This window comes from Ahaetulla prasina, chromosome 17 (genome assembly GCF_028640845.1).
Source record: "Ahaetulla prasina isolate Xishuangbanna chromosome 17, ASM2864084v1, whole genome shotgun sequence".
NCBI classification, from domain to species: Eukaryota; Metazoa; Chordata; class Lepidosauria; order Squamata; family Colubridae; genus Ahaetulla; species Ahaetulla prasina.
Window position 1 is genome coordinate 13,669,711 of NC_080555.1, and position 15,174 is coordinate 13,684,884.

The 15,174-nt window shown below is 53.8% G+C and overlaps 1 protein-coding gene across 13 annotated transcripts in view; it reads left to right on the top strand.

The window, feature by feature from the left end:
• MEF2D (myocyte enhancer factor 2D) overlaps window positions 1–14,639 on the top strand; it is a 93,195-nt gene extending 78,556 nt beyond the window's left edge. For 3 of the 13 annotated variants that reach the window (XM_058160019.1, XM_058160017.1, XM_058160015.1), the window contains 4 exons: window positions 2,228–2,421; window positions 5,463–5,592; window positions 9,439–9,586; window positions 11,240–14,638. In XM_058160019.1, coding sequence (XP_058016002.1) covers window positions 2,228–2,421; window positions 5,463–5,592; window positions 9,439–9,586; window positions 11,240–11,600 — 833 coding nt within the window. In that variant the 3' untranslated portion in view covers window positions 11,601–14,638. Of the gene's footprint in view, window positions 1–2,227; window positions 2,422–3,193; window positions 3,215–5,462; window positions 5,593–9,438; window positions 9,587–11,239 lie in introns of all 13 variants that reach the window. The other 10 variants (XM_058160014.1, XM_058160010.1, XM_058160013.1 and 7 more) reach the window with 6 other exon arrangements.
• The last annotated feature ends 535 nt before the right edge of the window (window positions 14,640–15,174 follow it).

Below are 15,174 nucleotides of genomic sequence, written 5' to 3' on the forward strand. Positions count from 1 at the left end.
CACCTTTGAAGTGCATCCCCTTGTGTCTGAGAGCCTCTCCCCCCCACCCTTCTAGAGATAATCCTAAGGGAGGGGGCTGTTCTGTGCCCCCTAAGGGTGCTTCTCCTTTTGCCAGCCAGCAAATAAAAATGGTTGAGGCCAAACGCGGCACAGGAGAGAAAAGCCGCCTTTGGCAAGGGGATGCCAGCCGAGCAGCACAAAAGCCTCCCTTGCAGGCTTCTTCCCAGAAGCTGCCTGAAAGGGGAGCCAGCCGCAGGTGGAGCCCAAAACTGGCGGGGTCCAGGCCAGCCAGTTTTTCTGCCTGGGTTTCAATCAGAGGCTGCGTTTCCTTTATTTGTCCCTGTCAGTTTCAAAACCAGCTTCAGTTCTGGGTGGCTTCCGAAATAAGGCCAGATCCCTTTTAGGATGACTCTGCCCTTAATTACAGCGTGTCAGCGGGCGGAGGGGCAGCATCCTGGCCGGCTCTGCTTTGCCCGAGTGGCTGTACGCAGTCAGCCAGCCTCTCTGGGGCACGGGGGGACTGTGCCAGGTGGGGGGCAGAGAGAAGCTATTCAGCCTGATGATGCCCTGACCAGTGGCAGGACGTTGGCCTCATCCGGCTTCATCAGCTTCTTTCTTTGCTCTTTCCCATCCTTCTGGCAGGAGGGGCTGCCCTGGACCCACCCCCACCCCAAAAAAGACCGCTCTTAGCTGTTTGGCAGCTGAGCCCCCTGGAGGCTGGTGCCTGGAGGAACACAGAAAAATTCTGTAACCAGCTTCAGCGCCTTCCTTGATGGCAGCCCAGAAGCGGCCTTTGCTGTTTTCTAAGATGCTTCAGATGCTAAAAAGTTCAATTTTAGAATGAAACACAGCAAAGGCCCAAGCAGTTGAAGCTGCCCTGGCAAAAGAAGGTGTGGAGGAGGCAGAGAGCGGCAGCCATTGGAAGCTCTAAGAGAGGCAGCCGGGGTGGGGGTGGGGGGCGCACTGAGCTCTGACCACAAAGCTCTCCCGAGGAGAGGAGGGGTCTCAGAGGCTGAGCTGAGCTGCAGGGTCCCAGGAAGGGAGGCCCTGCTGATTTCGGGGAAGGTAGTCAGCTGGGCAGAGGCTGCTGTCTTAGCCCAGGCCCCCTCCCGGCTCCTCTCCATTTCCCAGAGCAGCCCCCACGTCAGCTGTTGTGAGCGGCTGTTCCAGCTTGCAACTTGGCAAGGCCCCTGAATGTCAGCATTGACGTCACTAAAACATTCCCCTCGTTCCAGGAAACGGGAGCAGGGAGAGCCCTGGGCAGGCCTGTGCGAGGCCCGGAGGGCCACTCGGGACCTCTTTCTCTGGGCTCTCCTCTCTGGCCGTGGTGCTTGGGCAGAGTGCGAGGCAAAGCTCAACCTCCCTCCCACTTCACATAGGAGGTTAAATCTGCGTTCCCCTCCCCAAAGTTTTGCTGTTTGTATTACTCTAAAGCAGCATTTCTCCACTCTGGCCATGATGGATGGTCTAAAACTCCCAGAATTCCCCAGCCGACATGGAGTTGAATTCTGCCCATTTTAAAGTTGCCAAGGTTGAGAAACTCTCCTTTAAAGCTTGTGCCAGGGACTGTGAGCGACAAAAAAGATCTCTGCTGAGCCCGCAATTGTCCTGATTCTTCAGCCACTTGAAAGCCAACTGGGTGAGGGGGCTGTTGGGCTTCTGGTCTGCGGCTCAGATGAACACGCACAGCTGCCGAGGCTAGAAGTAGCCAGGCGGCGGGTGTGGGAGGCAGAGGCCTGCAGAGCCGGCATCTGTACCACGCCCAGTGAAGGGCTTTCCTGGGGGCTGGAAGAATACCAGGGCAAGACGGTACAGAATGAGCCCCATAGATTCCTTTAGGAAGATGGCAACTCCCATGCTCTGATGGCCCGATGAAGTTTGTGGGCTAATGCCCACCTCTGGTTCATTGGCACCCTGGCCTGGTGGCAAGGAAGGGTCTGGTGAGCTCTGCTCGGCACCCCTGGTTGGTTCTGGGGTGCGCCCAGGCGACTCAAACTGACTTCCCGGCTTAGGGCTGGTGGTCCTTGCCCAGTCTGTCCGTCCAAATTGTTTCCGGACAGCTCGTGTTTCAGCAAAAGCTGCTCCAGGGTGGACCTTCAGCAACCAGCATGAAAAGCTGGACTTATTTCAGAAACATATAATTTGCATTGGCCGCAGTGGAGAAGGGAGTCAGCTACACATTTCCCAACATTGCAAACTCTTGGAATGGCTTTGTTCTCTCCTGCAGGCAACGGCTACGTCAGCGCCAGGGCCTCCCCGAATCTCCTCCCCGTCTCCAATGGAAACAGCCTAGGCAAGGCCATCCCGGCGAAGTCGCCCCCGCCGCCTCCCCAGCACAGCAACCCTCTGGCCACCAACATCCGCAAGCCCGACCTCCGGGTCATCACCTCCCAGGGCGGGAAAGGCCTCATGCAGCACCTGGTGAGTCCAGTTTGGAAAGTCCGGCCTTTGAGGGGTCCGAACCCCGAGATTCCTTCCAATCTTCAGCTTGTCTTTGTGAAGGCCCAAAACATCGTCTTCTAGCCAAGAGCCTCGTTGAAGGATGCTGCTTGTGAGTCGAAGGCCAGTCGACTTTGGCGAGGCTCTTAGACCCTTTGGGAAAGGGAAATGGGGAGGGGCTTGCTCAGTCCAGTCCGAACCCCGTTATTGATCAGCTGCCCTCAAATAGGCCATCTGGATCTCTCTAAAGAAGATGCCCTCCCTCCGCGTTTTGTGGGAACAGCCTCTTGGCGGGCAAAATTCTGTTTTCTACTTATTTGTTTTAAAGGTTGCAGAAATCAAGCTCTTGTTGTTTTAATCTGCTTGTCTAGCTAATTAGTGGCATTGATCTGCAACATTGCATACATTTGCAATGCTGGATAGGGAATTCTGGGAGTTTAAGTCCACAGGAGGAGGTCTCAAAGTTGCCAAGGTTGGCCCCTCTGTCCTGGAGGTTTTGTCAAAGAGGCTAATACAGTATCAACAAGGGGGCTGTTTTGGTGCAGCCGGGCAATTCCAAAACTAAGGCGACTATTTCCTGCATTGGTGTTTTCCACCTGGAAGTTCCCCAGACTTAAAAAAGAAATTAGACGAATTAGCCCAGGAGTGACTTTTGTGGTCCACGAAGAATTCTCGGTGAATGTGGGAAGCAATATCAGAATTAGGAATTAAATGTAATAAGTTTCCTTTGCTTTCATTTTTATTCTGCATCCAGACGGACGATCAGTTGGATCTGGTGAGTTATGCATGGGTATGCCCGTGTGTGTTTGTGTGTGTTGTGTATGTGTGCGTGTATGCAAAAGACACAAGGGTCTTTTGTCAACCGCTGTCCTAAAATAGTGAGTGGATGTTGGGGGTCTCCTAGAGGAAACACGGGCTTCTACACTGGCTTCTGGTCCCTTCTGAGGGGCCTGGTGGTTTTCCTCCTGGGAGTCATGCTTGCCAACTGCATAAATTGCTTGTCTCCGCCCCACCCCCCACCCCCGGATTGGCATCTCTCAGCCTGAGACTGACAGGCTCCTCTTTGGGCCAGACCACCCTCTCTCTTGCCCTTCCTTAGTGAGAAGGAGAAAGAGGTGTTTGCCTGAATCCTCACACACACACCCCACCTCCACAGCACCCCCTTTTGTGGCATGGCTCCTTCCTTTGGGTGCTGCCTCTCTTCACTGCTCCTGGGGGGGGTGTGCCGTGGCTACCCCAGCACTGATCATCAGGCTGAGTATTCTCATTAGCACGGCTCAGTTAGCCCACTGGATCCGGCCTGGGGTTGATGCACTCCTCTGAGCCTCTGTTACATCCCTTCATGATCTGGGCATGAACTCCGACACCCAGTTCCCCCCTCCAAATAGCACCTGGCGCCCAATGCAGAAGAAGCCCGGCTCTGGGGTCAGATTGGCCATGTTGTGTCCACTTCCCTAGAAGAGAGCTTTGGAGACTGCTGGGGTACCAGATGAAGGGCACTGCTGAGGGGGCCTTTCCTTTACCAGGAGGGGCTCCCATCCCGAGCACTGGGGCACTGGCCTTGGGGGCTCCTCTTGAGATGGAAGGAGGAAGGCTGAAGGCATTGTGGGGGAGCCTCTACCTGTTCCCTCTGTGCTATTGGTCCTGGAATGGGGTTGGCTACTGCTCACAGTGGGAGAAGTTGGGGTCTTGTCCACACTTAACCCTGGGGCTCCCCTCTACACACATAGACACTAGAGAACATGGAAACCTTCTGCAGAAATTTCCAAAGGAAGGGAAGAAGATTGGGAGTGTTAGGAGGAGAAATTGAGGTGAAAAGCAATAACATTTCCTGGCTGCATAAACAATACGCATTGCTTGTCCATTGAGATAAATGAGAATCAAGATTTTTTCCAGTGTAAACCCTGAAGCAGGAATACCTCCTCGGTTGCCTTGGACCTCTGTCTGTTTACCCAGGCCTCTGCCCCCCTCTCAGCTGGGGGGCATATGGAGGACCAGGAGACAGAAGATGCTATGAGTGTCAAGGAGGGGTCCAGGGAGGGGGCAGCCTGGGGTGGTGGAGGAGGTTGTTGAAAGCCAGCCCCTCCCCCACTGCTTATGGGTGGGTGAAAACTCTGCACCTTCACCTTCTTGGCTGCTTTGCCCAACGAGCTTCTCTCAGTTAAACTGGGCTTAGATGTTGGGTTCCGCCTGTCCGAATCCCACCATTCTCTCCTAGCATGAGGTGAGACCGGCCAGAAGGTGGCTGATGGTTCGGCCATTACAGGTAAAACGGGCCTTTTATTAGTCCAGCTTTAGGTTTCGTACCTGGTGAGATTCCTTTGGGCTGCCCTGGAGCTCAGGAGAGCAGGGCGTCCCCTTCTTTTCCCATCTCCAGAAGAGCCCTGGGAGGCGCCCTGAGGGAGCTTTCAGGTTGGCAGAGCCTTGTGGGGCTGAGCAGGCAAGGCAACATGGGGAGGAGGGTTTTAAGCTGTGAAAAGTTCAGTTTGCCACACGCCTGAGCCACGTGTGGCCACGGTGAACCACGGAGCCTCCATTGGCACGAAAGGGTTGAGCAGTTCAAGACGATCCCCGAGGGTTCTGGGGTCTTTGCATTGCAGAGGACAATCGACGTGTTGGTGTTCCCAGCTCCATTTTGTCTGCAGTGAAGGGGCTGCTCTCGTGGGGTTGCTCTCGCGGGGCCCACTGCTGAATAGCTTCCGGAGAGCCCAGATTTACTGCTCTGTCCCTGGGCTGCCTCTGGCCCTGCTCGCTCAGTCATGGCCGCCAGGCTGCCTGGGGGAGGGGGAAGCATTAAGGGGGAGAGAGACCTCCATCCTCAGGATGGCACATTGGGAGGAATGGCACCAAGCAGCCATGAAGACCACTGGCTGTCCTTGCTCTCCATGGCGTGAGGCTCTGATGAATTTCCCCACAGGGCCAACCGTCTGAGAGCTGGTTTCAGTGGAAAACCCACTGCCCTCCTCCTCCTCCTCTTTCAGATTCCCTGTCCCATTCCTTCTCTCTTTCTTTTGTTCCCTCAGCAGAACGCCCAAAGACTCATGGTGTCTCAAGCCACACATTCTTTGACCACGCCGGTTGTTTCGGTGGCCACACCCAGCCTGCTGACCCAGGGGCTGCCCTTCTCGGCAATGCCCACGGCATACAACACAGGTGAGACAAGGGAGGAGGCCGCTCTTCTCTCACCTGGCTTCAGCAGCCCATGTTCTCTCCGAATGGACACTCCAAGCAGAGGTTGGAGCCGGGGGAGCCGGGCCGCTGTTTGGCAAGCAGGCATGACTGCTCTATGAGTGGAAAAATTACAGTGGAAGGAATGTTATTAAGGGACGTCTGTGGAAATCCTCAGTCACCTAGGTCATGGTTGCCCCAAAGCTGCTCTTTAAGGGGCAACTGGACTTTCTTGGTTTTTTCCTTGAAGATGTTTCGCTTCTGAAGAAGCTTCTTGGATGAGAAGCGAAACATCTCCAAGAAAGGAACAAAGGAAGTCCAGTTATTAAGGGACTCTCTGGGGTGATGGCTGGCCTTGCAGTTCTGGCCATCCAAGGGCTGAGTTAAGAAGCGAGCAGGGGAAGACGTTTTTCAGAAGGGAGGGGGAAACGGTGCCTTAAGCAAGGCCCCTTTGCCTTTGAACAAGCTGCATTTTGAGGGGGGGGGGGCTCCATTCTGGGAGGGGTTTGAGGAGCTGGGCCTTTCCATAGAGGCCAGGGATGGCAGCTCACAAGGGCCTGGATGCTGTTCCAGAGACAGAAAGTGCCCGCTTGGCTCAGGCTGCCTTTCAGAGGATGGGAGGAAAGGGAGGGAGGGCCTGTCTGTGGGGTTGCGGCTGAAGGAAAGCTTTGCAGCTGGCCGGGGAGGCCTGGGACCATGGCTTCACTTGCCACCTGGCGTGAGATGCGCCTGTCCCAGGTGTGAGTCACTTATGTTCTGAGCGTGAACGACTTGCTCCCTCCGGGCCTGCCTGCTTGGGGAGGCAGTCACCTGCTAATGTTGTGTCATTTGGCAGGGTTTCGCAGTGCAATCTGCTCACTCTCCAGCTCCCCCCCCCCCCCGCAGGTGTTGGGCAGGAGCCTCTGCCAAGTAGGCCAATGACTCAGCCCCTCTCTTGTTTGGGAGGGGGGGGGGTCTTCTCCTCCGCCTCTTAAGGGATGGCAGCCTCTGGAACAGAAAAGCCCCCAAGCTGTGCCCCGCCCTCCGGCTGCCTTTTGCTGCAATGCTGTGAGTTGGGAAGGAGACCTAGCAGGGAATTCTTGGCTCAGTCTTGACTTTTGGGAGGATTAGACACAGGTAGGGGTGTGTGTGTGTGTGTGTGTGTGTGTGTGTGTCAGAAACTGCAGACTCCCCCAAAGAGAAGGGGTGGGGTGGGTGACATTCCAGCTAAGAGGCCCCCAAGTATTCTGATGGCCTTGGATTAGCATTCAACCCAGAGAAGGCATCACCAGCTGGCCTCGACGGAGACTTCTTCAGCAATGTGGCTTCCCTGGAGAAGAGGGAGTTTCCTCGGGTCCTTCACCCCTTCCCCTCTCCTGGGGGGAGCCCCACCAAAGACAGGAGGCTGCTGCCGCCACCCAGGAGTTTCAAGGTGGTGGAGAGAAACTTTGGGTGTCGAAATTCATGTAAAGCGATGACAGGTCTGCACCCCATAGCAGGCTGGGTGTGTAATAGATTGTGAAAAATTAGTTATGCAGAAAAACAGGCCCAAACTTCCTTCTTTCCCCATCAGAAGCTCTCTTCCTCAACTGGCGGTGGCTCGGGGGAATATATTCTTCATGCGGAAAAGCGGTGCACCGACCGACTCAATCTCTTCGCTTTTTGTAGCTCTCCTAGGTATCTTTTGAGAAAGCTCCAGGCTTCCTTTTCCTTTGCTTTGAGGAGAGAGAGCCAAACGAACCGGCTGCTTTCTCGGTGTCTCCCTGGGATTCTCTTGGTTCATTTGGCTCCATCCAGAGTCCTGCTTCATCCCACTTTCCAGCAAAACGGCTCCTCTTTTCTGCTTGGGGGATGAGCTATGGTGGCATCTGCGATACGTAGTAGAATCTTAGGCTTGGAAGGGACCTTGGAGGTCATCTAGTCCAACCCCGAGTCCAGTGCACATATCTTCATGCCCTCCTGGGCAAAAGGTTGCCAGTTTTTTCTTGAAAACCTCCAGGAATGGATCCCGCACAGCTTTGGGGGGAAAGCTAATCCACTCTTTCTCAGGCAGGGGAGAAGAGAAAAATCCCTCTTTCGAGTTGGCTCCCCTCTGAGTAAAGCTTCCAGCCTTTTCTATTTCCTGGTTTCAAAAAATACTATTGGTCCCAAAAAATATTATTGGTTCTTAATAAGCAGCTGGCTTGTCCTTTTATGTCCACAGACGGTCGCTCAGAACAATTGCCAGCCTGCAAAGTACTCTAAGGCAGGGGTCTCCAACCATGGCAGCTGGCTGGGGGATTCTGGGAGTTGAAGTCCTCCAGGCTTAAAGTTGCCAAGGTTGGAGACCTCTGCTCTAAGGAGAACTTAGTTACAGTATATGGATTCTTCTATTTATTTTTTACCATTTATTCATTCTTTCAAATTCTACAGCCACCCATCTCATCCAAGTGACTCTGTGACTCTTACAAGTCTAAAACAGTTTTAAAAAATTAAAAATTAAAAAAAAACAAATAAGGTCCAGGGCAGGGTGGTTAAAGACACGGAGCTTGTCAGCTGGAAAGCCCAGGTTCTAGAGCCAAGCTCCACGCAGCTCCTGTTCCTTGCCCCATTAGATAAATAGGCTCTCCACTTGGTGGGAAGGTAGCAGCGAGTCCATGCTGGCCAGTGTCCACAGGCTGGCTCCCTCGGCTAAGAAACGGAGCGGGGCACTGCGCCCTGGACAGGGAGACCTTCACCAGACTCCCCTGGGCTGACCAATTTGCAGATGATGAGCACAGGTGCCAGACTGGAAGGAATTGGCGGCTGCGAGCACTTCGGGGCCTCATGGCCACCCTGCATCTCCGGCTGTTCCGGCTGCTGCCGCTTCTTCGGGTGGCAGTGACGATGGCACCCCCACCCCCACCCATCCAAGGCTGCAAGGGAGGCCAAGAGGGTGCCGAGGGCGCCATCTAGTGGCCTGTCATTTTGAAAACCACTAGAGCCACGTTTCGCAACCTTGGCAACTTTAAGCTTCTGCTTAGACGTAAGACTTCAACTCCCAGAATTCCCCAGCCAGCCGAGCTGGGCATAAAGTGAGGACAAGCTGTTGGATCCCTGCTGGTGAAGGGGCTGCATCCATGCCTGGATACATTCCTTGGATCGGGACTCTTCCTCTCATTTCTTCCTTTATTTCGTTCATCCAATTTGTGTGCTTCCAGATTCCCAGGAACCCTGAGCAGCTTACAATATTAAAACAAGGGAAATTCATTAATACCCATTTTAAAAATTAAACAGATTGGATAGGAATGAAGCAGAAGGCCTGGGATAAAAACCAACCCTTCAAGTCCCTTTGAAACAATGGCAGGGTAGGCGCTGCCCACATCTCAGGGAAGCCTCGTTGGAGAGAGGAAGGCCTGTGGCACAGAAACTTATTTCCAGGGTCCTCACGGACGGCACCATTTAATTGGAGGAACTCTGTGGGGGTTTCATCACTGGAGGCTTTCAAGAAGAGATTGGACTGCCATCTGTCAGAAATGGTGTAAGGTCTCCTCTTTGAGCAAGGGGTTGGACTAGATGACCTACAAGGTCCCTTCCAACTCTGTTAATCTAATCTAAATCTAATCTAAACCTGGCCAGATTGAACCAGCGGGCAGACACTATGGGAGGCAGGGTTCCTCCAAGTAAGCAGGCGTCATGGGTAGTGACTGGCACCTTGAATTGCACCCGAATCAAACTGCCAAGCAGCACAATTCGTCCTGGGCCTGTTGGAATTTCTGGGTAGCCTTCAAGGGTAGCTCCTTAAAGGAGCATCTTACAGTAGTCAAGCTGTGCAGACTGGCCATGAGGCGGCAGAGAGGGAATGCTTGGCCTGACCTTTCTGCTTCTTTTCAGACTACCAGCTGAGCAGTGCGGAGCTCTCCTCCCTCCCGGCGTTCAGCTCGCCCACCAGCCTGTCTCTGGGCAGTCTCTCCGCCTGGCAGCCACAGCCACAACACCTGCAGCAGCCGCAGCAGATCCCGGTCTCCCTCAGCAACTTAATGTAAGTGGCTCCTGGGGAAATTTGGCCTTGACTGAGGTGGGGCAGAGGTTTGCTTCAAGGTAATGCCTTGAATGGGATTTTGGAATATTGTAGACATTTTGAGCTGTGGATGAGGGAGGGAAGAAGGAATTAGGTAGAAGAATAGTAGGAGGGAGGGAGGGAGGAAAAGACGAAGAAAGAGAAAAGAAGAATGTTGCTAGATATTCTCGGTGATTGCAAAAATCCATGAAAATAGATGTTTCTTGAGGCACCTCAGACAGACGGAACTTCCCAGTTTGTCTTTTCTCTGAAATTGGCTTAAATCGTTTGCCTCCTGACACCAGGATGGAGATATTCCAGGTTGTTCATCTCTAGGAAGGTGTGCAGCCATGGCAGGGGATGAGGGTTCGCAATAGGCCAAATGACCAACCCAGAGTCTGGGTATTTTATTTTATTTTTTATTTGCATTTATATCCCGCCCTTCTCCGAAGACTCAGGGCGGCTTACACTATATCAAGCAATATTCATCCATTTGTATATTGTATACAAAGTCAACTTTTATTGCCCCCAACAATCTGGGTCCTCATTTTACCTACCTTATAAAGGATGGAAGGCTGAGTCAACCTTGGGCCTGGTGGGACTTGAACCTGCAGTAATTGCAAGCAGCTGCTGTTAATAACAGACTGTCTTACCAGTCTGAGCCACAGAGCCTCCACTGCCAGTGCAGGCAGAAATTCTCAGCTGCCGGGGGCTGCCTTGCTCTGCCTGGCAGCCCCCCACCTTTGTGTCCTGCATGTCCATCTTTATGTCACGCCACAGAAAGATGGCCAAGGGACCCTGCGATGATTGGCCAAATTGATCCAGGAAGCTCAGCAGCTTCTGTGGGGATCAGAAGGAGGGTGGGGGCAGCCAGTCCAGAGCCATCCAGCAGGTTTGATCCTGGACCTCTCCCGCTCTGGACAATGTGCTCATTTGTGCTGTTTCCTTGGCAGCAGAATTGTGATTTTGATGGGACAGGCCCCCAGCCTGGCTTCTCCTGGTGGTCTCTCACCCCAGGATGTTCCCCATTTAACACTGCTTAGCTTTCCCAAAGCCTCCCACCTTGGCCTGGGGCTGCCACCCAGCAGCGCCTGAAATGCAGGCTGCCGTAAGAAAACTTAAATTAAAATCACACCTTATGAGAATAACCTTAAATATGACTTGCTCTTCTGCTCCTAGAAGTTTTAAAGTGAGTGCTTTGAAGGGATTTCTAAGCTCTCTCTAAAGATTCTTCTTTGCCTGAAGGCAGCTGTATGGCCTCTAAGGCTTTCCTTCTGGGTCATTTCCTGCAAGCGCTTCTAGTTTTGCAGGTGAATTAGTAGGTTAGCTGTCGGCTTGGGACAGGTCATTTACCCACTGCAACTTGATAATAAATCCCCCAGTTCTGAACCTCCAATGACCGCCCCTCATCCCTCCCCCCATAACTGCATCTTGGGCACTCAGCCTGAATTTATGGCTGTTGCTGTTTCCTGCATGACCCGAGTTTATGACATTTTGGCCAGAAGCCAAGTTTCCAGCAGATGGGAAAGAAGTCGTCTCTGAGAGTGGCCCTGCCTTCCTTGCCACTCTGCCCCCCCCTCCGCCCAGCTTGCCGAGGTTTCTGCCCCTCACCCCCCCCTTTCCTTTCTCTGCCAGACAAGGAAGCCACCTGCCGCACGCTGCGACCACCGCCTCCATCTCCGCCGCCACCTTGACCGTCAACACCAGCCCCAGCATCAGCATCAAGTCGGAGCCCGTCTCGCCCAGCCGGGAGCGCAACAGTGGCACCCCGCTCTCCTCCTCCTCCTTTCCCCATCAGGCCCGCCACGAGCCCAGCGGACGCTCGCCCGTGGACAGTCTCAGCAGCAACGCCAGCTCCTATGAGGGCCCCTCCGAGCGGGAGGACCCCTCCCGGGCCGACTTTGGCTCCTCCCTCGGGCTCCTGAGACCCAGCGCCGAGGGCGACGGGGAGAACCCCTCCATCAAACGCATGCGCTTGGATGCCTGGGCCACGTAACTGCCCCCCCCACGTGGCCCCCTCTTTCCTGCAGGGGGCTCTCGGCTCCCCTCCCCCGCGGTTGTATCGGAGGGAGGGCAGTGGAAAAGGAGGAGGGAGGTGGGAGGGAGGCATGGGGAGGGGGAGGGGCTTATTATCAACTGCCTGAAAAATAGCTTTAGGATTTTGTAGGCATCTGTTCTAGAACCTTATGCAGTACAAAAAGGCCCCCCGAGGATCTTCCAAGAACCAACCTCCCTCAGCGGCAGCCCCATCTTGGTCTAGGGACTCGGGTGATCACTGGCTCTGCGAGAGGGGCCGGGTGGAGATGGGGTAGAGGTCTCCCTTCGGCTATTTCTCATCCTGATTGAAAGAGGAGAGTGCCTTTGGGTATCCAGGGGGCTGAGAGAGGAGATGGGCCGTGGCCCAGCACAATTTCCTCCCAAGCCAGGAGAGAAAGGGTTAAACCTGCCAGGGAAGCAGCTCTCCTGCTCCCTTGGGAGGTTATTCAGGTCAATGAAGGCTGGAGAAATGCAATAGCTTTTGAGGACGGGGGAGCTCTCTCATCCATTCTTTCCAAACTTTTGATAATCTGGGGCACAGGGTTTTTTCCCTTGGATAAAATACGGAGACACCCCCCCCCCACTCACACGATCCAAAACCCTCAGGCGACCTTTCCCAGGTCCACGCTTGTCCTGCCCTTGTCAGCTGTGCTCAGGGGAAGGACTCTGGCTCCCTTCTGTGGGAGGGGCAGGGCAGGGCCCATGTTGCACCGCAGCGCAAGAGAGCCTGTGGTGACTCTGTGCCCGGAGACAGCCGGGCAGCTGCCATTTGGTGGAGGAGAGTTGGCAAGGCAATTGGTCAGTGATGCCATTGTGGGGTGAGTCCCCCCCCCCATTTACTGGAGGGATGAAAGCTGCAGGATTTGCTTGGGGAAGGGAAGGGGAGCCGCTGGGGCACCTTTTCACACACTGCATGGTTCACACTAGAGATGCTGCAGCTGTCAGAGCTTTTCCTGTGATTTTCAATCCCCTCCTTGCCCCCCTCTTGGTCCAATGAAAGCGTCACTTGTTTTACTTCTGAGTTAGATAATTGATCAGCTCCGTCCACATAAACCCAGCATGAAAAGGAGAAGCCGCCGTGTGGGAGAGGAAAGAGGGCGGAGCGCAGCTGAGCCTTCCTGGCCGGCCGGCCTGGACTCAGCCAGCAGCGACCAAGGACCTGCTGCTCCCGGGGAAAAGTAGATGCTGCTAACACTGAGGGGGACAAAGGTTCTCGGCTCATAATCTGAAGCTCAGACTTAAGTGGAAACCATACAATAGGTGAAGGGGTTCTGGGACTTCCCTGCTCCAGGGGCCCATGGCTGAGCCTCCCCCTGCCAAGCCCTTTCCTGGAGGCGCACCTCCCCCCTGCTGGCTCCTGGGCTACTTCTGAGTAGATCCGGCTGGGATTGTGCTGCCAACTCTTCCCCACTCTCGCTCTCTCGGGGCAAAGGGCCTGGCCCAATTAAGTGGGGGGCAGCAGTGAGAGGGCCCCCTCCCCTTCTGTTTGCAAAACCCTGTGCCCCCCTGCGGGGATTTAAGGAGGAAAGGGGAGTTCGTTTGTTTGCTCAGGAATCTTGCATTCTTCGTGGAAGGGCTGTTGGGAAGCTCCTAAGGGGGAATCGCCATCCCCAAAGGGCCAGGGAAGCATCCAATCTTGGTTTGTACATCATTGCTTTTGGTTCATCTTGATTTGCCTTCATTTGTGGCCCCGGAGGCTTCTTTGGATTCTGATGGGGGCTGGTTGCAGGATGGGAGCAAAGCCCTGTGGAGCTGCAGTGACCTTGGGGTTGTTTCTCCCATTAGCCCTTCCCTCACTACCCCCATTTCCAATCCAGGCATTGAATTAATTCCCTTTTGCCCTTAGCTCCCCAGCAGGAGGGCAGAGCTCTTCCCTCTGTTGAGGGCCAGGCTTGGCCTGGGAGCCCTGGGCACCAACAGGAGCTCCGATGTCCAAAGCGGGTGGAGCAGAAGACGACCTCCCTTGGCTTTAATGGATGGTGGGTGATGAGCTCCAGTCTGTCTGTCACACAAAGAGTGACTGATCTGCTTCCCTGGGGAAGGCTGCGCCTGAGGCACATGGCCTTTACGCAGGGCTTCTGGGGTGGGGTGGGGGGTGAGCCACATTGCACTCTCCTTGGGTGCAGAAAACAGGTTTGGCCTCTTGGCTAACTGCCCGGAGCCTTGGGCCACCAGCAGGAGCCAGGACTGGCAGGGCAGGGGGGAGGGGGAGGCAGTACATCCAAAGAAAGGGCTGCCTGGTCCAGCCTGTGGGTTGGTGGTTAGGGGCATTTGAAGAAGCCCAGAATTGTTCCTTCACTTCTGTCCATCTGAGCTCTCTCTCTTTCTCTCTCTCTCTCTCACTCTCTCTCTCTCTCTCTCTCTCCTCCACCTCATTTTTTGAAAGACAAGCAAAAGAATGACAATCTACAAAATCAACCCCCTTGTTTGTATTTCTATAAATATATTTCTTGAGAGCTTTTAATTTTATTTCTCGTGTTCATCTGTACTGTTGACAGTTACATTGTGTATAATTTTTTTAATTTGAAAAAAATGGCATTTGTATAGGGTTTTAGTTTTAAAAAGTTATCTATATATATAAATATAAATATATATTATATATTTTCCATTTTTAAAAAGGGGTGTTGCAACGAAACAAAATTGCACGATTTAAAATGACTTTAGTTGAAAATGCTGCAGTTTTTAGAGATGTGGGGAAAATGGAGCTTATTTATTCTCAAAGGCTACAAAAAGTGTACAATGCATGAGAGAAAACATTTACAAAAAAGACAAAAAAAGACAAAAAAGTGTAACCTGAACAAAGTGTAGCGTAAAAAAAATTTAAACTACAAAAACGGCTAATATATTGTGTTTGGCTTTTGGTTTTTAAATGTTTCCTTTTTTTCTTTGAGAATGAAATACAATAGTGTATATTTTCATATAAGAAGTATGCACTGATATGTTTAGAAAATGATATATTACTTTCTAAAAGCCTGGTTACTTAACCAAAGTCTGTTTCTGCTCTTTTCCTTGATTGAAATGGGGTGACCAGGTGGTCCTCGGAGGTGCGTCGGTGGCCGTCCGGAGAGCGAGGGCTGGGTTGGGGGGCGGCCGCCTCGCCCTGCTTTGGCCGGGGAACTTTTGACCGGTTGCCAGCCCCGCCGCTTCGTTCGCGGTCATCGCGGAAGAGAGAAAGGCCTTTTCCGAAGCGTTTCGCCCGGAGTAGAAAGGGTCGGCCGGCTTTTGCCCTCTCCTCCTCCGAGGCGGATCCTTCTCCGTATGCGCGGAGTCCGAAGTTGGGCTTAAGCAGGGGAGCAGGCCGGCCGCTTGAAGCCAAATGGCCAGATAGGGAAAGGCTCAGGGGGGGCGGCGGAGGGGCGTCCCGCTCCTCACTCGGGCGCAACTGAGCCGGACTCGCTCGGCGGGGGCGGGAGGGCGATCGGGTCCCACCTGCTCTCCCTGCCCCGCCTCCGCCTCCTGCGCACCTCCGCTGCGGGACGGGTCGGTTTCGCCGTCGGCTCCGCCCCGTGTCAAAATACCTTCGTTTCCTTGCC